The following is a 27,983-nucleotide window of genomic DNA, read 5'->3' as shown; positions in this document are numbered from 1 at the left end:
ATCCCTTTTCCGAGCTGCCGTGAACAAAATTACTATAGCCAATGCTCGATAATCAAGCACGGCACATGAAGAAGAAGACATCATTTAGCTTCAGAGCTATTAAAACTTAGGTACTGACATCTGTAGCTATGATTTAGATGAAATCCTAGGTGTCGAACTAATAAAATTTGTAGAATTTTTCAAAGAAGATATCTGCTCATTAAAATATAAGCAAGGAACTTTAAATGTACCGATTATAGAAGAAAAGAATGTGAACGATGCGTTTCTAAATGTTGAAGTGATACTTCGTTTATATTTCTGATACCAACTAACTGTAGTGGGGAGAGGTAATTCTCAAAACTTAAGTTAATTAAAAATTGACTTCGGTCTATGATGGGCCAAGAGCGTTTGAATAATCTCTTTATAATGATCATTGAACACGATGTCTTAAAGCAATAAGACATGTCCGACATAGTCAAGGAATGTTCAAGTAAAAAATCTATAGTTCAAAAAAATACTATGTTTATTTTTAACATTTTACTGTAACAAATTTTAATTTTAAATTTTACTTTATTTAAAAATATAGAAATATATAAAAATAGATCAACATTTTTTTAATAGTAGGACGTAGGACCCCCACAACAATTCTGCCCAGGGGCCTCCACTGCCTTAAATCCGGCTCTGGTCACCCAGCACAAACTTCAAGAAGATCCATCATGGACGAGATATGAGGTCAAGGAAAGCCTTGGAGTGAGGTGAAGGCTTTAGCGCAAAATAGAACCCGATGGCGCCTTTTCACTGAAGTTCTAGCTCCACTTCAAAGCTCCAGAACATTATATTTATATTTATTTTAAATTCCACACACTGTGTAATCACTATTGTCAATAATTTTATTATTTACATTATATTATATCTTTTTAGGGTATGGGTTTTGCTATGTTAGGACATGTACCACCAGTAATTGGAATATACATGGGAATATTTCCAGTTTTAATATACTTTATTTTAGGCACCTCCAAGCACGTCAATCAAGGTTTTCTTACATATTATTGTTAAACTTTATTTGAAACATTTTCTTTTAAGGTACTTTTGCTATTGTATGTCTCATGACTGGAAAAGTAGTTAGTCAATATGCTACCGTTACTGTAAAAGAAGCTAAAGATGCCCATGAACCAGAAGAGGGATATACAAATATTCAAATTGGTGCAGCAGTTACTTTTGTTGTAGCTATCATCGAAGTAAGTGTTAACTGTTCATTTATACATGAGTAGTTTAGTTTATCATCTTGCCCTTCCGGTAGGGATCTATGGAGAAGTATCTTCTTCTTCTTCAAGTGCCATCTTCGTTTCGAAGGTTGGCGATCATCAGGGCTATACGTATTTTCGAAACTGCTGACCGAAACAATTCGTTGTTGCTACAGCTATACCATTCCCTTAGATTCTTTAGCCAGGAGTTTCGTCTTCTTCCTATGGACCTTTTTTCCTGCTATCTTCCCTTGCATAATTATTCGAAGCAGTTCATATCTTTCGCCTCTTGTAATGTGTCCTAAGTATTGCAGTTTTCGTTTTTTGATCGTAAATATGACTTACTTTTCTTTATTCATTCTTCTCAAGACCTCGACGTTTGTGACTCTCTCCGTTCATGATATTCTCAAGATTCTGCGATACATCCACAGTTCAAATGCCTCTAATTTTTTGGTATCAATCTTTTTCAGCGTCCACGACTCCATTCCGTAGAACAGCACAGAAAGTACGTAACATCTCATCAGGCGAAGTTTCATTTCAAGGCTCAAATCTCTTCCACAGAACATTCTCTTCATTTTAGTGAATATGGATCTGGCTTTTTCTATTCTTATATTGATTTCTGCTGAGCTATCGTTGTCTTCATTTATAAAAGTGCCTAAATATTTGTATTTGCTAACTCGATCGATAATTTCATTGTGTAAATATAAATTTTGGACATTTCGTGTTAATTTCGATATTACCATAAATTTAGTTTTCTTTATGTTCAAAGATAGTCCATATTCTTCGCTGCAGTCTGCTATCTTATTCACCAATGTATGTAGCTCTTCAAGTGTTTCTGCAATCAGAACGGTGTCATCGGCATATCTCAGATTGTTTAATCGAACACCATTTATTTTAATACCTATGGATTGCTCAGAGAGTGTTCTATTCATTACGTCTTCGGAATAGAGATTAAACAGGGTTGGTGACAGTATACACCCTTGTCTCACACCTCGCTTTATTTCAATTTCTTCAGTGGTATTATTCTCTACTCTCACTACTGCTTTCTGATTGTAGTACATATTTGCTATTAGTCCGATGTCTCGTTTATCTAAATTCTTTTCTGCCAGGAGTCTGATTAGATGAGAGAAGTATTACCGAGCCGCAATCACCCATAGGCCGATCAGACACCAGTCTAAGCAGTAGATTCATATTTAGAGAAATCTGATCGAACAAAAATTATTCTAAATGAGTAAAATGTCTAGTCCGTCTAAACCCTTCTAGTAAACTTTCAAAAGTTTCTCTTCTTGGATGTCGTCTATCAGGGAATTGTTGATAATAAATTTTTATTGCTTGTTTCACATTTTTGTTAGACTCTTCTAGCACAATATCCATATTATTCAGTTCGTCATTAGAAAAATTGATATTAGTAATGGTAACAAAGCAATTGGAACTATAAGAATAGTGTAATGTGCAACAAGGTGGAATATTGTATGTTTTTATTATCTAATATTTGAAGGGATAAGTGGATAAAGGTCATATGTCACATTTTTTGAGAAAATTGTTTTATTAGCTGTTTGTTCTTGTAATATGCTGTTTAACCTGTTAAAATTTTAGAATTACCTATTTTTGGCAAAACAAAAATAACAGGAAGGTATTAAAGCAATAGTTCACACAATGATTTCCGAATTGTGGTGGATAAAGGTTAAATGTCCAAAATTGCGTTTGGACATCATACCTTTATCCACGTCAAATGTGTAAATATGGAGAATTTTCTACTACTTACTATTTGGATAAAGGTAATATGTCCACAAAATCTGAAATATTTGGCTTTAGGTGACTTTTTTTAAATTCAATTTAAAGCGTAAAAAGCTACCTTCAGATACCTGTTTAAAAAAGTATAGGAATGCAAATTTATAAAACAAATAACTAACTTGGAACAAAAGACACTAAAATGCTCATTACTCAAAAACATTATTTTGTGACATATGACCTTTATCCACTTATGTCTTCATTTTATCTACGCACCAAAATACCAACAATCTTACCTAAAAGATTTCAGATACATAGATATTTTGATCTCTTATCCAATATTAATAAGTTAAGGATCAGTCTAGATTAATATGTACCTATTTATTTTCAAAAAATTATTTTTGATTGAATATTTTCACGGCCAACCTAATAAAATTTCACGTAATTTTTGTTGCAATTAATGTTTGGTTTAAGGAATCACGAATAACTCACAAATTAAAGCAGTTAAGTATAGGGATTGCTTAAGCAATAAAAAACTACCGTAAAATAGCATTTCATTACAATACTAAAATACAGGGTATTCCATTTAAGAAAACTCATTCCGAGTTTCGACCAACTCAAAACTATTTTTAACAACAGTATACTCTGTATATTAAAAATCGCTTGAACATAAAAATAGAGATTTTGATGTCAAATCACTAGAATTCTACAGGGTATGAATATTGCTATGAAATTAAAAAGAAAATATCGAGGAATATCCAAAAATAAAAAATATACGGAGCGACCCATTAAAAAAACGAAGTTATAAGCAACTTCCGGTATAGATGAAAAGATTTTCATTAATAGTCCAGGAACCGAAACTTTTCACCTCGCAATTTTTACAGAATGAATCGATTTGCTTGAAAATTTGAGAATAAGTAGTGGATAGTTCAAGTATCAAAATTTATATGATGTCGAAAGGCACTTTTACCATGGGGGTAGTTGCCACCCCATCTCGGGGTTGGAAATTTTTTATTATATTTTGACCGCAAAAGTTGATAAAATCATTCATTTTAAGCAAAAAATGTTCTATACATTTTTTTGATAAAATTAATAGTTTTCGATTTATTCGCTATCGAAACTTAGTTTTATATCGAAAAAATCAATGTTTTTCGATATTATACTCATTTACGATTCACTCAATTTTTGCCGTAGAAAAAAATCTTTTCAATCCAAGTTCTTGGGAATTAAAGAGCCTACAATTTAATATTTAAACATTTTTTCTAACGTGCTATGTATTAAGAGTATAAGTCATAAAATTTTTTTCGAGATTCTTCTATATTTTGAATTATATAATTAATAAGGTATTACCAAAGTAGAAAGTAAAATAGTTAATTACTAATTTATTAATCATATTTCGTCACCATTTTCATATTTAGTTGTAATAGTTATTTCATCAGTGGTAAAAAAGACTTTGAAAAGTCCTAATAAAAAATTTTAATTTTTGACTTATACTCTTAATACATATCATTCTAGTTTTCGTATCTCTGATGCTAATCTTTCTATTCTGAAGAAAGTGGCATTTTTTGCCAAACTACAAAAATTCATTATTCGCTGTTAACTCCAGTTTTTTAAAAACTAATCATTATAAACCAGTCAAACTTCTGGAATCTATTATTGATACATAAATAAAGAAGTAAGAATAAGGCCGATGACTAAAAATACCGCTAACTTACATTATTATATATTATGCTTTCAATTGGATTTCTCCTTTTTTTTTTTTCAAAAAATTATATTGATTTTTTAACCGTAACTTTTTTTTGTATCCTAGAAAATTTGGTAAAAAAGAATTTTGTAGGATTTTACAAGATCTATAAGGCTATTATTATTAAATCCTTTTAAAACCCTTAGTCGCAAAAAGAGGTGATTTTGAAAGGGTTGGTAAAAATGGTTTTTGCTAACTGTCAATAGCTCACTCAATTTTTACCGTAGAAAAAAATGTTTGCGAACCAAGTTCTTGGGAATTAAATAAGCTACAATTCTATACTTAAATAATATTTTTTTATATCTTTGACGCCAATCTTTCTCTTCTGAAGAAAAGGGCAATTTTTACCAACCTACAAAAATTCGTTATTCGCTTTAACTCCATTTTTTTAAAAACTAATTATTATAAGCCGGTCAAACCTCTAGTAGGGGAGTGCAATTAGAACGAAAAGATACAATGTTTCGGAAAAAATCAAACAAGGTTATATTTTTCTAAAACTTTTTTTGTTAGTTTATAAATATGTTAAAGTAAAAAGTTCTACTCACAAATTTCGCCGCTAATTGTTTATTAATTGTTTAAACAATAACAATTGTTTTGTATAAATAATGTTAAGAATATGGGTGAATTCAACATTTTATTTTGATAAAAAATATTTTTATTTTAGTTTTGATTATGCTGAAGCCGAATCTGACATTACAATTTGCAAATTCAAAATGGCGGATTTAAAATGGCGGATTTTTTCCTAAAAATCCTTAAAAAGCAGTTGTAAAATCCGATTTTTTTTTATAAAACGTGTTTGTTTACATATATGTGGATATTTTTGAGAGGTTGCTGAACCTGAATCAAATTTTGATAATTTACGTTATAAAATGGCAGATCCAAAATGGCGGATAACTTAAAAAATAGTTGTAAAATCATAATTTCTTTACAAAATGTATTTATTTCTACATATATTTATTTTTGAGAGCTTTGATAAACCTAACTTAAATGTTAACATTATAAACTATAAAATGGCGGATCCAAAATGCGGATTTTTTAAAAAGAACACAAAAAAGAGCATTTTTCTAAAACATTTATTGTCTTTTTTTTAACATGTTGTATTTTTAACAGGTTGTTGAATCTGAATTAAAGATTAAAAATTTAAATTTCAAAATGGCGGATATTTAAATGAAAAACAAGTAGAATCCAATCAAACAAATATGGAATTTCATTCTTAAAAAAAAGATAAACAAATAATTTTCACAATAATATTAAAAATTAAAATATATTAGAAAGAAAGAACAAATTATTCAAAATCTATCTCTTCAATATTCAAAAAATTGTTGCGATGGGATCATAAATAAAAAAGTTATTTTTAGTAAAAAGCTCTGCATATTCTAAAACTTTAAATGCAATCATAAGATATCAATTTTTATCAATTTTGTCAATAAATAAACATTTCGGTTAGGAGTAAAATAGCTATATTTTTCATAATACTGAAAATTGTTATTATGGAAAGTTGTTCAGAACTAAAAACGATGTGTCAATATGCAATTGCACTCTTCTAATCGAAATATTGTGAACTGTAAAGGTATATATTTATTGCGCTAAATATAATCTGTTTACATATACCTCGTATAATATTGATAAAATATAATATTTTATATTTGCATATTAAGTGTTAGACCATGCACAGCTATTTATGACGAATAACTTTCTTCATAAAATTAATAATAACTCAGTTATCATAAATAATAAGTGAAAATTTAATGATGTTGGCTATAATTAATTTGAAACAATAGTTAAAAAAAAAAAACAAATTTTCGATTAGAATGATATAATTACATATTGGAACATAGTTTTTAATTCCAAACAACTTTTCTTTTTAAAAATTTTAGATATTGTGAAATATAAAGGTACTTTACTCTTGAGTGAAATTCATATTTCGTGACATACCTCGTACAAAATTAACAAAATTTGATATTTGATGGTTGCATCTTATGTTATATACGATGCAGAGTATTTTATAAAGAATAACTTTTTTCGTAAAACTGATATTAAAAAAGTTAACAATAGGTACCAAGTTACGCAGACATACTGTATAAGAGCTAAAAAAAAAAATTTTTGTTGAACATTTATTATTGTTTAAGCTTATTATTAAATATATTTTAGGTAAGTTTTTCAGAAAAAAGTTTTGATCACTCTGTATATACATTTTTTCTGCTGGTAATTTTCGGTTTTTGTATTACATTTTTGTTATCTTTCTTAGTTTTCTCAAAAAGAAATTGTTTATTTCATTTTTAAACTAAAATAATTCAGTGTTTATTAAAGATTACATCCTAAGCTTTAAAAAAATATCAAAAAAAATTGTATTAGATTTATTCAAACTTCAGTAGTACCGTCTTAAATTGGTGGGAATTCTGTAAAACTACGAAGTTTTCAAAAAATACATTTTTTGAGACAGCGTATTATTTGAATTAAATTTTTGAGATTTTTTTTGAATGAAACATCGTTTAGTAAGATGATTGAGAGGTAAGTTGTGCAAATTTGAGAGTTTTATAAGTAAAATTGTATTAGTTACACATTTTTAAATCATTTTTAAACAAAATTCATGTAAGGCTCAATTTCCTCCCACACTGTACTTATGTCCATTCATTTTGTTTCTTTTTATTACAACCATAAGATAGCTTATTTCATCTTCTTTCATGTCCAATTTGTAAAATTTCTTTTGATCCATTAGTTAAAGAATTACATTAAAAAAACTCAACCGTGCACTTCTTCCAACGCTAGTTTACAGTGCGCCAATGTGTATGAGAAGGGTGACTTTAGCGTTATAAATAAAAAATTACAGAAGCTAGAGATTTAATTTTAGAAAAATCTTTATATAAGGTTTTTTTTGTAAAATTTTCTGAATTTTTCAATGGTCAAGTCAGTTTTTTTTCTAAAAATTATATTTTCGGAGTTATTTAAAAAAACATCTAACTTCGCTGTTCATTTGTTTAATAAAAAATGAAGCACCCACTTCTCGAGTAGAACTTTTTGATATGTTGTTTATTAAACATTTCTTAATTAAATTACAAAAAGTTTTATCTTGTTTGATTTTTTCCGAAGTGAAAATCTAAATGCACTCCCCTATAGAACCTATTAATAATACATATTATAAAGAAGACCAAATAAGGTCAATGACAAATTTAAATTAGGGTGGTAAGTAGGGGGAAGTTTCCGATCACTTTTTCGCTAAAAAAAATAGGGAGACATTCTTTTATTTTAAATCACTTAGTTTTTGAGCTAGAGACTATTTTTTATTTCTGGTGATAGATATTTTTAAATACTTTAAATTAGTTTGAATAAGTTATCCTCGAAAAATGCATAGTTTTCCCGTGTTTTAATTTTGAAACTACAATATTTAGCATTTGACGAAGAAGAGCTAACATATAGCTCAACTACTATTGGCTTAAAGAAAATTAAGAAAAACGGTTTTGTTTATTTTTTCAAAAGGTATATTTTTGTTAAGCAAAGTATTTTTGATAAACGAAAACTTCTTGAGCTTTGAGCAGAAAACTGATTAAAAGCATTGATTTTTTCGATACAAAACTAACACTTTCGATAGCGAATAAATCGAAAACTATTAATTTGATCAAAAAAATGTATAGAACGTTTTTTGCTTAGAATGAATGTTTTTACCAACTTTTGCGGTCAAAATAAAATAAAGAATTTCCACCCCCGAGATGAGGTGGCAACCACCCCCATGGTAAAAGCGCCTTTCGGTCTCATATAGATTTTAATCCTTGGACTATCCATTACTTATCCTCAAATTTTCAAGCAAATCGATCCATTCTGTAAAAATTGCGAGGTTTTGTCCTATTTTAAGCATCATTACTTGGACTATAAACAGTTCACAATCATTCAATCTTCAAGACTTTTTCATTCCAGTTTTAATGATTCAGTTACCTTTAGTTCTCGAGATATTTCTAATTGACCGTTTATATGCCGCACCCTGTATATTTTATATTTTTTGCTTTATATCTTATTAATATATTTGTTTTTATTGTAGATAATTATGTACATCTGTAGACTTGGTATAACTTCGTCATTGTTATCTGAAAGTTTGGTTAGCGGTTTTACATGTGGGACTGCATTTCACGGTGTTAATTCCCAACTTAAAGACATTCTGGGAGTCCCCATTGGATCACAGTTGGGAATCTTCTCAATTCCTTTGGTAATTATGGCTGTATGGTTTTCACTGTACCCTGTTTTTAAACTAGGAGGAGTAAACTCAAAAGAAATATTATGTTATACTACTATATACAGTGATGAGCGCGCTAATAAACCAGCAATATAACGCAAAAGATTAAAAACATATTAAGTTATGAGATAAAAAGAAATAAAACTAGTGGAGGAGGGAAATTAAGCAATGAAAACTTATAAATTTACATTATATTTATTGTTTCCTACCTTTAGACGTATCGGACGAGCTTGGCAACGACAGTTTTAGATGACATATTCCTCTCATCCGTCTAAAGATTAGAAACAATAAATAGAATCTAAATTTATAGGTTTTTATCGCTAAAGGCTATAGCGGGATAAGATGGTCAAAATTGCACCAGGCTCGATTCAGTTTTGGGTTTAGCCATTCGAAAATATATAATTGAAAACTCACTCAGCCAAATATTCAAGTCCCTAGATGCACCGGGGGGTGCGCTATGAAAAAAACGTGATTTTTTGAAAACATTTTTTTCCAGACGCTGTATTGCTGCAAAAAATCTGAAAAAATTAATGAATGCGTATCTTAACAACACAAAGCCACCTGATTTTTTTCAGATTTTTAGCTTCAAAATTGAGCGCGGGAAAAATTTTTGAAATTTTCAAAAAATGTTTAGGTTATGTTGTAAATTTTTCGCCAACTTTAAAATATTGTTATTTTATGTATTTTTTTCCATTCTTTCGAATGGCATAAGCATCATTATCATTTTCGACGTGGAAAATACCTAAAAATCGAAAAAACTGTTTTTTGGCATTTTCTGAAGTTTTTGACTCATAAACTCAACAACATACAGCTAAATTAATCATCATTTACATTTTTATATGTACTGTTACATTTATAATCAAAATCAGCTATTAGAACTTATTTTTTTTTTCCTACGGCATGCTCAAAAACCCCGTTTTTCGGCGTTTTTACTAAATAGCCTCAGAAATCAGTAAAAAAAAATAATTCTTTTAACGTTTAAAAAATTAAAATTTTGTTGTTCTCGATAGAATGTAATACAATTAATACTTAAATAAATTATTTTTTTGTTTTGCACGATTGTTTGAGTTTCATATATAATAATATCGTCCTACTAAGGGTACCCTGCCATAGGCTTATAAAAAAAATCAATAAATAATTTTTTTTAACGTTTTAACGTTTAAAAAATTAAATTATTGTAGTATTCGATAGAAAATGTTGCCCCTTTATAAAAATGCTTGTTGCGGTTGTGATTTTCAAAGCGCGCTAAAGCGCTGGTTTCCTCGAAAGCGGCACCGACAAACAGCCACCGTAGCACTGCGATGAATTACGTCAGATTACGGTGAAAAATTCAAGGTTCTTCACTACGGCAATGGAATGTGCAAGCTCAGCAAGCGGTGGCTTCCAACGCATCCTTGGAAACCAACACTATTATTTTGCATGGTACAGTTTTTTATGATGTCATTCACCGCAGTGTTACGATCGCAGGTTGTCGGCACCGCGTTCGAGGAAACCAGCGCTTAAGGTTAAAAAAGCTCGGCACTTTGGTGCCGTACCCAAGGAAGCGCTTCTAGCCACGTTTTTGGAAAAAACTCAGGATAAACCAGTCCTCAAGTACCCGCCGTTGAAGGCACTAACTACTTACGTAATAAAAATATTTTTAAAATAATAAAATAAGAAAGTCTACGGTTTCGTTTTGATTAAAACATAAAAAAATAATAAATAAAAAAATATTTTTATTAAACTTTAATGAGGAATTATTATTTAAATAAATAGTTATTAAATTATTTGAATTACTTTATTGATTAAATAGTGCAACCTAAAGAGTGCAGAGTGTTTAAAGGGATTAATAAATTAATTATTAAAAAGTTACTACACAATGATGAAATTACAAAATTCAAATTAATATACAGCATGGTGCAAAGAAAGGAATAAATTCGTTATTTCGTAAACTGGCGACTTTCGGAAAAATACCGAAACGGGTCGAGTGTGATACGAGTGACGTCATCCATCTGGGTGTCATGACGTAATCGATGATTTTTTTAAATGAGAATATGGGTCGTGTGGCAACTCACTTCAAAGGATATTCAGTTCTCTATTCATTAATATAAACACTAACACAATTATTTATACAGGGTGACCAAAAAAAATTTGAATTAAATTAATTGACATAAAAAGAAGAATTTTAGTAATGTATTTACTTCAAAACATATTTTACTGCTGTTAGAAAACAGAAGAAAATGTTTGAGATATAAACATCGCTGTTCACTTAAATTCAATGTTCAAGCCAGCTCCTGCCATCCACCTGCCTCTTGTTATTTAAGCGAAAAGCAATGTTTATTTTTCGAATAAATATTTTTTTCCGTTTTCTGAAAGTAAAATATATTTTGAATTAAATAAATTACATACATTATTTTTTTTGGATATTAATTTATTTAAAAAAAAATTGGTCACTCTGTATAAATAATAAGGGTAAAGTTTCCATTGTTTTCAATCTGGTGGGATGTAGAGTAATATTTTTGATGTTATTTTATGTGCTATTAGATTGAAAACTTAGTCCTTTTTAATAATGGTAATGTTTATACTACTGAATAGAGAATTGAATAACCTTTCGAATAACCAAATTATAGTAAAGTCCCAGTGATTGGCTGTGTACCATAGTTAAAAAACTTACACAGAAATAAAAAACTTCGGTTTGTATAATGGTATAAAATTCTATTAAAAATTTTTTAAAAAAGTCATCCAAATAGATTATAGAAAAACATCAGAACATTTTCTATCTAGTCAGATCATCTTCAGTGACATTCTGTTTAGTTACTGAAACTATAGTCCGCTAGTTGATATATTATTATGTAATCTTCAAAATTATATAATTATTTATTAAAATTTCCCATATAAATAGTTAATCATAAAAATGACAAAGGAAATAGCTTCAGAACAACATTAAAATTATACTTTTGAAATGCGGCACAATGTCGATATAAATGGATTTTACTAAAGCAGCATGGCTCTCTGCTCGAAAAACTGAAGGGGTACTTGTCACAACGAGTTCGAGGTCAAGACGGAATTCGGTCTGTGTCACTCGTCTTGACTTGTCATTCCAAAAGTATAATTTTAATAAAATTTTTATTTTAATAAAATTATGTAATTTTAAAGACTATATATCAACTAGTGGGCTAGTTTCAATTACTACACAGAATGTCACTGAAGATGATTTGAGTAGATCGAAAACATTCTGGATGTTCTTGGATGACTTTTTTAAAAGTTTTTTAATAAAATTTTATGCCATTATACAAACCAAAGTTCTTTACTACTATGGTTTTTCAAATAACCGTAATTCTCATTAAAAAAATTCATCGATTACGTCATCGCGCCCAGATGGAAGATGGATGACGTCACGACTAGTATGATATATGCCAAAAAATCACAATTAAAAAATCGACCTATTTCGGGATTTTTCCTTAGAAGTCGACAGTTTAATAAATAACGAATTTATTCCTTTCCTTTGCATCATACTGTATATTAATTTGAATTTGAATTTTGTAATTTCATGAGTACGTAGTAACTTTTTAATAATTAATTTATTAATCCCTTTAAACACTGCACTCTTTAGGTTGCACTATTTAAGCAATTAAATAATTCAAATAATTTAGTAATTTATTTATATAATAATTCCTCATTAACGTTTAATAACACGATTTTTATTACGTAAGTAGTTAGTGACTTCGACGGCAGTACTTGAGGAGTGGTTTTTTTGTATCGAACACAACAAAAATTTGATTTTTTAAACGTTAAAAAATTTTCCTCATTAACGTTTAATAACACGATTTTTATTACCTAAGTATATAGTTAGTGACTTCGACGGCAGTACTTGAGGAGTGGTTTTTTTTGTATCGAACACAACAAAAATTTTATTTTTTAAACGTTAAAAAAATTAATTTATTGATTTTTTTATAAGCCTATGGCAGGATACCCTTAATGGGACGATATTATTATATATGAAATTCAAATAATCGTGCAAAACAAAAAAATAATTTATTTAAGTATTAATTGTATTACATTCTATCGAGAACAACAAAATTTTAATTTTTTAAACGTTAAAAAAATTATTATTTTTTTACTGATTTCTGAGGCTATTTAGTAAAAACGCCGAAAAACGGGGTTTTTGAGCATGCTGTAGGAAAAAAAAATAAGTTCTAGTAGCTGATTTTGATTGTAAATGTAACAATACATATAAAAATGTAAATGATGATTAATTTAGCGGTAATTTGTTGAGTTTATGAGTCAAAAACTTCAGAAAATGCCAAAAAACAGTTTTTTCGATTTTTAGGTATTTTCCACGTCGAAAATGATAATGATGCTTATGCCATTCGAAAGAATGGAAAAAAATACACAAAACAACAATATTTTAAAGTTGGCGAAAAATTTACAACATAACCTAAAATTTTTTTGAAAATTTCAAAAAATTTTCCTGCGCTCAATTTTAAAGCTAAAAATCTGAAAAAAATCAGGCGGCTTTGTGTTGTTAAGATACGCATCCATTAATTTTTTCAGATTTTTTGCAGTAATAGAGCGTCTGGAAAAAATGTTTTCAAAAAAACACGTATTTTTCCATAGCGTACCCCCCGGAGCACCTAGGGACTTGAAAACTTGGCTGAGTGAGTTTTCAATTATATATTTTCGAATGGCTAAACCCAAAACTGAATCGAGCCTGGTGCAATTTTGACCATCTTATCCCGCTATAGCCTTTCCAACCTCCATAGGTTTCATTTCTTTTTTATCTCACAACTTAATATGTTTTCCACCTACCTCTACCGAAAGTATACTCTTCCGGACCTGATTGTAGGGAGCAAAGTTGTACATTTCCTTCCTAGGGAGGAAAAGTAAAAATGACGTCATGGTATTTCATTCATGAAATATAACTTATTGACGCCCTGTACATCTATTTTCTATTACGTAAGTATATATACATTTTAACGTTTATTTATAAAATATCCTGTATTTTGCAGAATGGTAAAAAACAGTAAATTGTTATTTTGTTTTTTATCGATAATTGACAGTTATATTGTACCTACTTGCTAGTTTTAGTTCTAATAAATTTTGTTGGTTAGTTACATAAATAAATTAAATAAAAATCAAAAATGACTTGTTATTTGAGGAAGGTGGAAAAACCATATGTATAACATGGGAGTAAAGTGCCTTTTGCTCCCTTGAATAATTACTGCCCTCCGCTACGCGTCGGGCAGTAAACTTTATACTCGGGAGAAAAAGTAGTATTTTCCTCCCTTGTTATACAAATTGCTATTTCCTTTTTTGCGTTATTTTGATGGTTATTAGCGCGCTTATTACTGTATGTTATACTTATATACATATGTTATACTATAATTATAATACGTCGCTAAAGAGTTCTAAAATTCTCTTTAGTTTTTTATATAAATGCAGACTGAGTATCTAAAAAATAAAGGAATAATGCAGAAAACACAAAACATCGCCGATATAACTTAATTAACATATGAATTTTAAGTACCAGTAGTCTCCAAATTTCATAAATGTCAATAGTATCAAAATTTCACAATTTAGCGGAGTAAACTTACAACGTAAATATGTCAATTATAAGAAGTATGTTTTGTGATTACAAAATTTCGGACACGAATCAAAAGTGATATATTGGAGGGTCATTTATCCAAATATACCACTGTCGGATAAAAGTTGGACGGGATTCTGCAGAAAGGATCCAAGCCACATTTTGTTAAAACTGAGATATTAGCCAAAAACTTTACGATAAAATTTAAAATTCTCTATTAAAAATAATCATGGTTTAACATTAAAATCGTCAATATATGCATTAGATTTGATTTAACACATACTGTTTGATTCAAGAAAACCGGTTGTTTACAAAAAAATACACTTTTGTGGCTTGGTTCCCTTCTGCAAAACAACTTAACGTGAATTAAAAGTTAACAAACATTTATTTTCCATTATTGAGTTACATAATCAGGCGTATAATCTAAAAAAATGTTAATATGAATTTACTGGAATTTAACAATTTGTTCGATTTCAAAATCTGGAAGTCCCGTGAATTCCATAAAACAGTTGTTTTAAAAGAATCCATTTTCGTGGCTTGGTTCCCTTCTGCAAAACAACTTACGTGAATTCAAAGTTAACAAACATTTATTTTCCATTATTGAGTTACATAATCAGGCGTATAATCTAAAAAATGTTAATATGAAATTACTGGGATTTAATAATTTGTTCTGGAAGTCCCGTGAATTCAAGAAAACAGTTGTTTTAAAAGAAAATCCACTTGGTTCCCTTCTGCAAAATAACTTAAGTGAATTTGCATGAAGGAACCAATCCACATGGATCTGTTCTGCATAACGCTGTTATGCTGCAACGATAATGTTGGTTGGTTCTTTCGCTCATAGAGGACGGTATATGGCGTATAGGGCTTGGTTCTTTTCTGTACAAGTATCTACGGGGTATTTTACAAACAGGGCCGTGCCGTGCTATGATGCGGCGAGGCAGTCGCATTAGGCGCCATCACAAGGGGGTCGGCATAATCAGTAAAATAAAAAAAAATGTCAGATTGTATAAAAATGTCAGAAACTATAGAAAAAGTGAAAAGTTACAGGCAATATGGCTGATAACCAAATGAAAATTTAATGAAATTGCAGAAAATTTTGATATAAGTTCCGAATTTCCAGCTGAAAATGAAATTCGAGCCAGGAGAAAAAAGCGTTTATTTGACTACGAAAAATCTTTGGACGAGCTCTTAACAGATGAAGCTAAATTTAAAATAAATTTGTTCATCTATCTTTTAGACATTGCCGTTAAAAAACACTAGAAAAATATTTTATTCAATATTTTCAATAGAAAAAGAAAAAAATCTGATGATATAATGATCTTCTAGAAGAATTGCGTGATATATTTCAAATTATACCTACCATACTCCATGAAACCTTTAGAGGTTTTGAACTATTTGTGCCAAAATGTAATAATTTCTTTATACCCAAACGTAGCTGTAAACTAAGAATTTTATAAACACTCCCTGTCTCGGTAGCTAGTTTTTCACAATTAAAAACTATTTATTATATTATACAGGGTATTTCATTAATAATTGTCCATATAGTAACAGGAGAAACCTTAGCACAAAATACGAAGATTTAACCTAAAACATTTAAATAAAATGTGGTTCCTTACTGAGTTACAGGGTGTTTTATCTAAAAATTTAAAAACTATTTTTGCTCAGCATTTTAAAACTATTCGACGTATCCTTTTCATACTGGGCAGAAAGTGCGACTACTATACACCCTACTAAATTGTTATAAACAAACGTTTTTAGCTACTACCAGAGGCGTACGACAGGGGATAGTGAATGGTTGACCCTTCTCAAATTCTACGCCACTGGAGGAATTACTATTTTAGTACGATTTTCAGATTGTTCCATACTTTATACGTAAATAATATACTCTTCATTGGTAACGTTAAGGGCTTTAGTTTTCGAGATATTTGAAGTTAAATATGAAACGGCACAGTTATTTTTATTAATTTATGATATGATTCCTATGAACAAAATTTAAAAATTATTTGTACCCAGTACTTTAAAACTATTTGGCGTATCCTTATCATACTTGGCAGTAAGTACTCTACACCCTACTAAATTAAGATAAATAAACGTTTCTAGCTACTACCAGAGGCGTACGACAGGGGATAGTGGCTGGTTGACCCGACACAAATTCTACGCCACTGACGAAATTGCTATTTTAGTGTAATTTTTTGATTTTCCAATACTTTTTATGTAAATAATATACTCTTCATTCGAAATGATAAAATGATTAGTTTTCGAGATATTTGAAATTAAAAATGAACCGACACAATACATTAATCAAATTAACCGTGTCGTTTCATTTTTAACTTCAAAGATCTCGAAAACTAATGACTTTATCGTTACGAATGAAGAGTATATTATTTTCATCGAAAGTATTGGAGAATCCAAAAATTGAACTAAAATAGCAATTCCGCCAGTGGCGTAGAATTTGGAAAGGGTCAACTATCCACGTTCCCCCGTCGTACGCCTCTGGTAATAGCCAGAAACGTTTGTTTAACATAATTTAGTAGTTTGTACAGCACCTATACTTCCTTCCAAGTATGAAAAGAATACGTCGAATAGTTTTAAAATGCTGAGCAAAAATAGTTTTTAAATTTTTAGATAAAACACCCTGTAACTCAGTAAGGAACCACATTTTATCTAAGTGTTTTAGATTAAATCTTCGTATTTTGTGCTAAGGTTTCTCCAGTTACTATATGGACAATTATTAGTGAAACACCCTGTATAAGACAAGCAAAACTAAAAAATTTAGCACTTACATATTTCAATAGAGTTCTCACTAGCTGCTACACCTATCTATCCCCACTATACTACACCAATTTGATTGACGAGTTTGCCAAAATTAAAGTCAGAAGTGTAAAATTATAATTTTTTTAAATGTTACTTCAGAGCATGGGCGCAAAATTTGCTTGAAATGCTTTTTAAATGCATTCACTTTTTTTTTCGAATCCTGAAAAAACTAATAAATATTTTTGAAAAATTTAAAAACAGATTGAAAGATTACAATATTACCGAAGACCGAATGTCCCTTAGAATAAAGAAAAGGTTTCTTTTGAATAAGATATTTGAAATTAAAAATTACACTTAATTTTCTCTTTTTTTTTACCCTGTAACTTCAAATAAACATTATAGATATTTTTAATGATTTTCAGCCCTCGGTAATAATGTAATCTTTTATTCTGCATTTAAATTTTTCAAAAATACTGATTAGTTTTCTCAGGATTCGAAAAAAATGAATGCATTTAAAAAGCATTGCAAGCAAATTTTGCGCCTAGCCACTTAACGTAGTGTTAATACATATTTCATTTAATTTAAAGTATTTTTTGTTTTTAAAATAAAAGTTTTGGTTCATTTTGTGTAGTTTCTTTTAATAAAAATAAAAGTTAAGTTTCAATAATATTTAAGGGGCGGCTTTTCGAAGACTTGCATCATATTTAAAAGATGTACCGCACGGCTCTGATAAATATAAGACCTATTATAACAGGAAAAACATATTTGTGGTTTGGTTCCTCTCTGCAGAATCCCGTCCAGTTGGATATCAGATAGCCAGTCCGATAAATTAATTAACTACAATTGTTTATTTATTTAATTTATTCATCAAAATTAACTTAAACTCAAATAAAATTAGTATCAATTGAATAGGTATTTTCAATATTTTTGAAAAAAATATGGAAAAATTTTTGAGAAAATATATGATGGAAAAATATTTGAAAAAAATTTGCAAAGTGGCCCTGTAATGTCATCAGCGACTATTACGTCACCTGTTATGACTAATTGAGTAAATATTATAAGTTTTCACCATTAGGTATAAGTAAAACCGTTCAAAAGATATGATAATATATAATCACTTTGCGAAGTTATTAAGTTTAATGAAAGTTATCTATCCTTTTTCTTTCCTTGTCTAAGCACTTCTTCGGTTCGTTTTGTTGCGAGCGCTATCGCACCAAATTAAAAAATAAGGAAAAATAAAAAATTTCGTTTTTTATAAGTTTGCGTCATTTTTTTTTGTCGGACAATCGCGAAACATAACCTGCCATAATTATAGCTATTTGTATAACAAGGGAAGAAAGTGCTACTTTTCCTCCCGAGAATGAAATTTACTGCCCGACGGGCAGTACAAGTACAATCCGACAAGTGAGTGCTGGCGGGTTGCGCGTACAACAAATTGAAAAGTGGAAGGGATTGCTCATTTCTATTGCTGTCGGCTAGGAGTTCACATCCTAGTGAATATTATCTACTAACGCAATTTTCAGCTCCCAACTAAATTTTATGTACTTTCAAGTGAAAATGAAGTTTTGTAATAACCAAACTGTACCGCGCTAGAGTGACATCTTGCGGATATCGGACTCGACGATCACTTCCTCTTTTTTGACCGACAAAAATCTTCTTCTTCACATGCCATCTCCGCGACGGAGGTTGGCAATCATCATGGCTATTCTGATCTTAGATGCTGCTGCTCTAAACAATTCGGTTTATGTGCATCCATACCATTCCCTCAAGTTACGCAACCACGAAATTCGTCTCCTTCCTACACTTCTCTTGCCCTGGATTTTCCCCTGTATAATCAACTGAAGTATGTTGTATCTCTCATTACGCATAACATGCCCCAGGTACTGCAGCTTTCGTGTCTTGATGGTTTCCAATATTTCCAGTCTTTTGTTGACTCTTCTCATGACTTCGTTGTTTGTTGTATGCTCGGTCCATGATATCTTCAGGATTCTTCTATACACCCACAGTTCAAATGCTTCCAACTTTTTAGTAGTCGATGCGTTAGGAGTCCATGCTTCTATCCCGTAAAGCAGAGTCGAGAAAATGTAACACCTTGCCAGCCTAACTCTCAAGTCTAATTTCAGTTCTCTTGCACAAAGTACCTACCTTTCTCATTTTATTGAAGTTTGTTCTTGCTTTCTCTATTCGAACTTTGATTTCTTTGGAGTAATCGTTTGTGTGATTAATTATTGTGCCAAGATACTTATAGTTTTCTACTTGTTCTAAAGTTTTACCTTTAGTTGTCAGGCTTTCATCATTATTTTGGGTTTTTGATATCCTCATGAATTTAGTTTTCTTGATGTTTATTGATAATCCATATTCTTCTCCATACTCAACTATCTTGTTCATTAGCTTTTGGAGGTCTTTAAGGTTGTCTGCTATTATGATAGCATCGTCCGCATATCTAATGTTGTTAATTGACGTTCCATTTACCTTTAGTGCTGCTGTTTCTCCTTTAAGAGCTCTTTTCATAATTTCTTCAGAGTATGCATGAATAGTAGTGGTGACAATACACACCCCTGTCGCACTCCTCTTTTAATTTCGAACTCTTCTGATGTGTGTTCGTTAATACGTATGTGTGCTTGCTGTTTATAATATAGATTTGTTATAATTCGAAAGTCATTGTATTGTATTTGTTTTGCTTTGAGGACGTCCATTAGTTGTTTGTGGCGTACTTTATCGAAAGCCTTGTTGTAATCTATGAAACAGACGTACATATCCTGGTTCACGTCCAAGCATCTCTGAATTAGTACGTTGAATGCAAAGAGAGCTTCACGGGTACCTACGCCTCTACGGAATCTATGTACTCATTTTCTATTATTTTAAGAATATCAATAGGCAGTTGATCTGGCCCCGGGCTTTTTCCGTTACTGGTGTTTTTTTAGTGCATACAATATTGCTTCCTTTGTAATTTCTACACTTGTTTCCCTGTTTTCGAAAGATATGTCTTGTAGGTTTCCTCTTTCGTCGTCGAAAAGCTCTTCCATATATTTTTTCCATCGTTTTAGCTTTTCGTCAGTCGTTATAATAGTGTTTCCATTTTTGTCTAACAGAGTTGTGTTGTGGTTTCTTTTTTGCAGCCCTGCCATTTCTTTAACCTTTTTATGCAGGTTGAATAGATCGTATTTGTTCTGAAGATTTTCTATCTCTTTACATTTTTCCTCATAGTAAGTTTGTTTTGTCTCTCTTATCTTTTTTCTGATTTCATTGTTAATTATTTTGTAATTGTGATTGTCTTTGTTCTTGGCCTGTCTTCGTTGGTCCATCATGCCGAGTATCTCGTTGGTCATCCAGTTGTCTCTCTTTCTTATCGGTTCTTTTAATATCTCTTTGCATGGAACAAGTAGGCAGTTTTTTAGTGTTTCCCATTGATGGTTTACCTCGTAGTTGTTAGTATCTAATTTATCCAAGTTTTCGTATATTTTCTATTGAAGTTTGTTTTTTCTATCAACTTCTTTCAGTTTGCTAACATCTATATTTGGAGTTCTTTGGAGTTTTCTAATGCGTTTAAGCTTAAGCGTGACATTAGCGATTAGTGGGTTATGGTCTGATGTGACATCTGCTCCTGGATATGTTTAAACGGATTTGATGGTGTTACGATATCTCTCTTTAATCAGTATATAATTGATTTGGTTTCTTACCACTTTTACCGGTTTATCTGCTGGTGAGCGCCATGTATATAACCGTCTCAAAGGTAATTTAAAGAACGTGTTTGTGATTATTAGATTTTGTTCTTGGCAGAATTGTATTAGACGATCACCTCTATCGTTACGTTTCCCTAGTCCTTGATCTCCCATTATTGTTCCAGCACTTCCCTTGCCGACTTTTGCATTAAAATCGCCCATAACTACCGTGATTTCCCTGCTCTTTGTCATTTTCAGTGCATCTTCAATTTGTTGGTAGAATGTTTCTACTTCATCTTCTGTTGCATCCGTCGTTGGTGCATATACTTGAATCAAATTTAGTTTCGTGTGTGATGTCCTTATTTGTAGTAGCATCACTCTTTCTGAGATTGGGACAAAACCCTCTATTGACTTGTTGACTTCTATATCGACAATAATTGCTACTCCACGTCTATGTTGGTTGTCAGTGTTTCCCGAATAATATAAGGTACCGGTTTTGGTCGAAAGGCATCCTGAGTTAGGCCACCATGTTTCGCTTACTCCTAGTATATTTATATTCAGTCTTCTCATTTCTTGGAGGATGTTATGCATTTTACCCGGCTGATACATGCTTTTGACATTCCACGTACCTATCTTTGCCTTCGTTAATTTTAATTTGTCTTGTTTCTGTGTTTGACAAGGATTTCGCCGGTTAACGACCTGGGAGTCCTTGTCTGTTCCTCCCCTGCCGGATCTTGGGCTCCGATTCCCATGATCAGTTTCTTTTTTTCCTTTAGTACTCATTGCCATGATGATTGTACTAGAGATATCCAATTGGATCTTTAATACAGTGGTTTCTCCTTGCCTTCTGTATCCTTATGCCGTTGATCATTTACTTGATTCATTCGCCTTTGGTGCCAATTTCTTAGCGCCAGGACAAAAGAGTGCCCTTCCACTCACCAACTCATCCGCCCGAAGCCGTTGGTCAGCAAGTGTGGGATTGCTTATACTAGTCCAGGGTAATAAGGTTTTTTCCATGACACTCAAGCAGCCAGGGTACTGAAGCGTTTTTTCGACAGGTAATACCTATGAGAACAAATTGTAACTATTTTCTGCGTAGGATCTGGCGGCCATTTTTATTTATAAACAATTTAATGTCGAAAAACGGCATTTTTTCCGTTTTTTTTTAAATCAATGGAAAACAGTGTACCTTGTGGTTACATTAGTACAAAAATCTTCGAGAGCATGGAAAAACCTTTAAAATGACGTATTGCAAAGTTTGATACACGTATTTATTGTTAATATAATTGAGAAAAAAGGTCTAAATTTCAAAAAAATAATTTTGCAATAACTTATGTAAAAATTAGTGTACAACTTTGAAATTTTTGTCAAGTGAGGGTTCATTAGTGTTTAACACGTGACAAAAATCTCGAAGCGATTCATTCAATTGTTTATATTTTATTCAAATTGTTTATCCCAGAGAGCTTTTTTTTGCAATAACATAAGTCAGAAAAACAGAATGTTAGAACCACTCTGCAGGTGTCAAATGTAAGAGCATAAGCTAAACTTTCAAACCTGTTTAAAAAATGTTAATAAAGAGTGCATTTATTAGTAATAAATAATTCTGCAAAAGTTTCGTCAATTTTTCCTAATAAACAATTTGAATAACTTTCTTGTTATGGCCGGTACAAACATTTTTTTTTGCACATTCTAAAAGATGGAATTTTTATACGACATTAGGAAAAAATAAGTTAGCCTAGGTCAATTAGGGCCAAAGTTAGCAACATTTTTTTAAAAATCCACAGCTAATTTGTTTATGATAAATAAGAATCGAAAATAGCGCTCTTCCACTTTCAAAGACACGAAGTATTCAGAAAAAATTTTGGATTTATTTGCTCTTTAAAAGAGTCGTCAATAAAGCTTCAAAAATGAAGTACAAATGCGACCCGCTTGCAACCGACGAAGTAGAAGCATAAAATCCGTGCGACCTAAAATTGAAATATCAACTTCAAAATCCTACAATTTTTGTAATTTGGGAACCAACCAATGGATTTTACTGTTTTTTTTAATTTCTATGTACTTTTAGCGTACTTTACAAATATGGAGTCTGTTGATTTATAAATTATTTAATAAACAATTTAACTGGTTTAAAATTTTTTTTTTTTTTTTAATTAAAAAAAAAATTTTTTTTTACCGTAATTTGGGTGAACAACTACAATGTTATGTATGTAATAATTGATAAAACATTGTAATAAATATATTATTACTACACTCACCCGCACAAAATTCGGCCACGCAAAATTTTTGATTAAGTTTAATAGTTTATAACCTTATTATTTGTGCTCCGATTTTTAAAATTCTTGCACCAATTTGTAGATACATATATTGATATCGTTTCGTATTTTTGCGGTAACGAAACAAGTTTGCTTTCATGGCATTATACAGGGGTGAATGGAAGCGTTGTATTTTCTACTAACTTTAAAAAATTCTGTGGAAAAACGGAAGGGCTCATTTTGTGTCATAGTCCTGTCATATTATCCCAGAGACATCACTAAAATTTTGTTTTTTGAATTATCCGAATATCTCCTTTCTTGTAAGAGCTGCATCATTTTTTGTAAGTAAACACTGATTGACTCATAAAATAGAGGTTGGATTGATAAGATTAGAATGGCCCGCATGCAGCCCAGATCTCAATCCTGTTAAGCATTTATGGGATGAATTAAAAAGAGCTATTCGCCGTTATCCCAGGCCTCCAGAAAATTTGGTACAGTTATGGCCTTGGTAGAGGAATATCGGACTATTCCCCAGGCAATATTAACACACCTTTATTCGATGCCAAACAGATTGCGAGAAGTCGTTGCTGCAAGAGATGGACATACTCACTATTGAATTGTTTCGTTTTGTTGTTAATTTTGTTTTATTTTTTTTTTAATTTTAGTGCGCTTGATATTTTTAATTAAATAAACCTTCAAAGCAGTGTTTTTATTTACAGCTCTTACAAGAAAACAGATATTCGGATACTTCAAAAATTAGCTTACAAGTAGATGTTTACATGTACTTTTTACAAAAAAGTAAGAAATGTCTTCACTTAATAGTAGCTGTTATACATGCATTCCAAATGAGTTCTTCTCACGTAGAATGTTTTTTAATATAAAATTCGTATAAATAGTTACTCTATAGGTACATTTTAAAAAATCTTCTTAAATTTGTAATTGAAAAAAACTTTATATTTTTTATTCATATAGATATAAAATCTAAGACATAAAAATGATTTGATAAACAATGAATCACAAAATTCAAATTACTGCAACTGTAAGCAAACTTATAGAGTAAAAGTCGCACTTTTATAGAAATTTTTCTTTTATTATATAATATATACAGAGAGTATATAATATAATCGACGAGTTTGAAGAAAAATCCCGAAACAGGTCGATTTTTATTTTTAAATTACAATTTTTTTGGCATATATTTTATACTAGTGTCGTCATCCAACTGAGCGGTAGACGTAATAGATGATTTTTTTAAATGGAAATAGGGTCATGTGGCACCTAATTTGAAAGGGTGTTCAATTGTCTATTCAGTAATATAAACAATAATCTCCTTATTTATACAGGATGACCAAAATAATAATTTTTGAATTAAATTAATTGACGCAAAAAGAAGAATGTATGTAATTTATTTAACTCAAAATACATTGTACTGCTGTCATTAAATAAAAAAAAATTATTTCACAAATAAACATTTCTTTTCGCTTAAATTAAGTCACAAACAACCTCTTTGCAGTTTTAACATTTAATTTGAGCGAAAATAAATGTTTATTTGCCAAATAAACATTTTTTTCAATTTTCTGACAGCGATAGAAAGTATTTTGAGATAAATAAACTGTATACATTCTTCATTTTTCGTCAATTAATTTAATTCAAAAATTATTTTTATGGCCACTCTGTATAAATAATGATATTAATGTTTATATTACTGAATAGAGAATTGAACACCCTTTCAAATGGGGTGTCACACGACCCCTATTCCTATAAAAAAAATCGTCGATAACGTCATCACGCTCTGGTGGATGACGTCACTAATATGAAATATATGCCAAAACAGTGTAATTTAAAAATAAAAATCGACCTGTTTCGGGATTTCTCCACAATCCTCCATTTTAGAGAAAATTAATTTTTTCCATAATTTAGCCCCTCCCTGTATATATATTATATATATTCATAACAATTTTTTATCAATTAATATATACATAACATTACTTGGTAGTTGTGCACCTAAAACACGGTAAAAAAATAAATAAATTGGTTTTTTTTTGTTTAAATAAATTAAATTGGTTATTATAATTTATGAATCAACTGACTCCATACTTGTAAAGTACGCTAAAAGTACATACAAATTAAAATCCATTGGTTGGTTCCCAACATACAAAAAACTGTAGGATTTTGAAGTTAATATTTCAATTTTAGGTCGCATGGATTTACATACTTCATTTCTGAAGTTATATTGACGACTCCCTTGAAAAGCAAATAGAGCCAAATTTTTTTTATGAATAGTTCGTGTCTTTAAAAGTGAAAAGCGCTATTCTCGATCCTTATTTATTATAAACAAATTAGCTGTAAATTTTTAAAAAAATGTTGCTAACTTTGGCCCTAATTGAGCTAGTCTGAATTATTTTTTTTTAAGTTCGTGTAAAAATATCATCTTGTAGAATATGCAAAAAAATGTTTGTACCGGCCATAACAAAAAAGCTATTCAAATTGTTTATAAGGAAAAATTGACGAGACTTTTGCATAATTATTTATTACTAATAAATGCACTTTTTATTAACTTTTTTTAAACAAGTTTGAAAGTTTACCTTATGCTCTTTTATTTGACACCTGCAGAATGGTTCTAACATTCTGTTTTTCTGACTTATTTTATTGCAAAAAAAAGCTCTCTGGGATAAACAATTTGAATAAAATATAAACAATTGAATAAATCGCTTCGAAATTTTTGTCACATATTACGCACTACAGAACCCTCATTTGACAAAAATTTCAAAGCTGTACACTAATTTTTACAATAGTTATTGCAAAATTAATTTTTTTGCAATTTAGACCTTTTTTCTCAATTATATTAACAATAAATAAGTATATCAATCTGTGTAATACGTCATTTTAAAGCCTTTTCCATGCTCACGAAGATGTTTGTACTAATGTAACCACAACCTACACTGTTTTCCATTCATTTAAGAAAAAACTGAAAAAATGCCGTTTTTCGACAATAAATTGTTTATAAATAAAAATGGCCGCTAGAAGGTACGATATTGCGCATGCGACTATCAGCTGACCACGTTCTCTCGACGTCACAATGAGAGTAGCCGCTGTTGGAATACATATGTTTATATGGGAGTTTTGTTGATTTTTTAGCTTTTGGGGAGATTTTTGTGAGATTTAAGTTGATAAGTAGGCTGTTATTGTGAAAGAATTATTATTTATCCCTTAATGTATTGTCTCCAAAATTAGTTTATTTAAAAAACAACTGAAGGATATCTTAAAATAAGTGTGTTGTAGTTTATTATTCTGAGATGTTCAATAGTTTAAAATTTATTGTTTATAAAGTATAGCTTTCTTAAAACTTTTGTAAATGGATGCCGTTAATAAATAAATAAATAAATAAATAAATAAATAAATAATGTACAAATTAGTTTCGAAATTTCATTGGGTAGACCCCAATTTCAATTATTGAAATTTAAAGATGGATAAAGACATATACCTATGTATATGTTGGTGATTTGATGATTTGAAATACTCTATAAATTATATCCAATGCTCTTAATTACAATTTACGCTGTATATGTCGGTATGTACCTACTCAATATTTTTCCTATGCTAAATAGCTCAAATTTCAAAATTGCTGTGGTAAGTGTTGTATAATATGGTTTATATTGAAGACCAAAGTAATAATTATTATTTATCAAATTTTGCCCTATCGCAAAACAAAATTCTGACATAAATTCATATCAGTTATCAATAGTTCCGACTGGACGTTATTAGATAAAAAAATAAATATCGTCTTACAGTGACTCAACACCGGCTGGGCATTGGGCAATAAGAAAAGGTAAAAATAAAATTGAATGCTATGCTGGAACAACGTTGTAAACGCCAAATCACATTTTGTTGACAAAATGGAAAAAAAACTTTATAATTGATTATTTTGAAAAAAAAATATTTTTGAGCGTAATATGGTAGACTATAGGATGCATAACATTAATATCAACAAAAATAACCTTATGTTATACAAATCAAGCATTTATGAACTTATATGCTATATTTTAATAAAACAACGTGTTAAATCCCCGTCGGTTATAACGTTGTTGTGTGGAAGTAAGGGGGTTAAAACGTTGTTTTAGAAATAAAAAATGAAGTACACGTGAAATTAAGAAACGTTTTTTCCCTCTATTACTTTGGGTAATCAATTAATTGGTTATACTAACATCCATTTTAGCTCAAAATGACAAATTACACGATTGAAAACGTTGATTTACAGAACACATGCAGAAAATTTGACGCGAAAGATGACCCACTTTAACACATACAACGTTGTTACACCGAAAGTTGAAGATTGTCTAATTTTCAAACTAGCAAAACAGGCAAGTAAGTCTCATAATATTCCCCACAGTCAGCAGTACATTATTTTGCACATTTAGAACGTTGTTCAATGGAAAACCCACATAAAAGTATTGTCGGTTACAAAGTTGTTCCAGCATAGCATTCAATTATTGACGAGATGACAGAAACTATGAAAGCTTTAAAAGTTAAAGGAAAACGATCATTGTTGCCTTTTCAGAAAGTTCAGTTATTTTGCTTTTAACTTATTATAATTAAAACTATTTTTTGGAGCTAATAATCAATATAAATGTTATCTCCCTTTTGACTAAATTTAATTCCGTTGTTACTTTTAGGAGTAGGTACCTAATTCAAACCAACAACGCATTAAAAAAGGTTTATTTGGGGATATAGAATCCAAAGTCGATATAAAATATATTCTATACATACAATCTAAACCAAGATGTAGGTACTTGAGAATTTTTTTGGCAACATGAGGAGGGCTAGTGGCTTAC

General features: G+C 30.3%; 2 protein-coding genes across 2 annotated transcripts in view; one reads left to right on the top strand and one right to left on the bottom strand.

Moving 5' to 3' along the window:
• Window positions 1-27,983, bottom strand: part of LOC126881218 (farnesol dehydrogenase-like) — a 378,698-nt gene that overhangs the window by 54,384 nt on the left and 296,331 nt on the right. The gene's annotated exons all lie outside the window — the stretch shown is intronic.
• Window positions 1-27,983, top strand: part of LOC126881214 (prestin-like) — a 117,704-nt gene that overhangs the window by 32,410 nt on the left and 57,311 nt on the right. The window contains exons 4-6 of the mRNA XM_050645325.1: window positions 901-1,012; window positions 1,063-1,217; window positions 8,732-8,896. Coding sequence (XP_050501282.1) covers window positions 901-1,012; window positions 1,063-1,217; window positions 8,732-8,896 — 432 coding nt within the window. The remainder of the gene's footprint in view (window positions 1-900; window positions 1,013-1,062; window positions 1,218-8,731; window positions 8,897-27,983) is intronic.

The sequence above is a fragment of the Diabrotica virgifera genome, chromosome 3 (assembly GCF_917563875.1).
Source record: "Diabrotica virgifera virgifera chromosome 3, PGI_DIABVI_V3a".
Taxonomy (NCBI): Eukaryota; Metazoa; Arthropoda; class Insecta; order Coleoptera; family Chrysomelidae; genus Diabrotica; species Diabrotica virgifera.
This window is presented reverse-complemented; position numbering and strand designations above follow the sequence as displayed.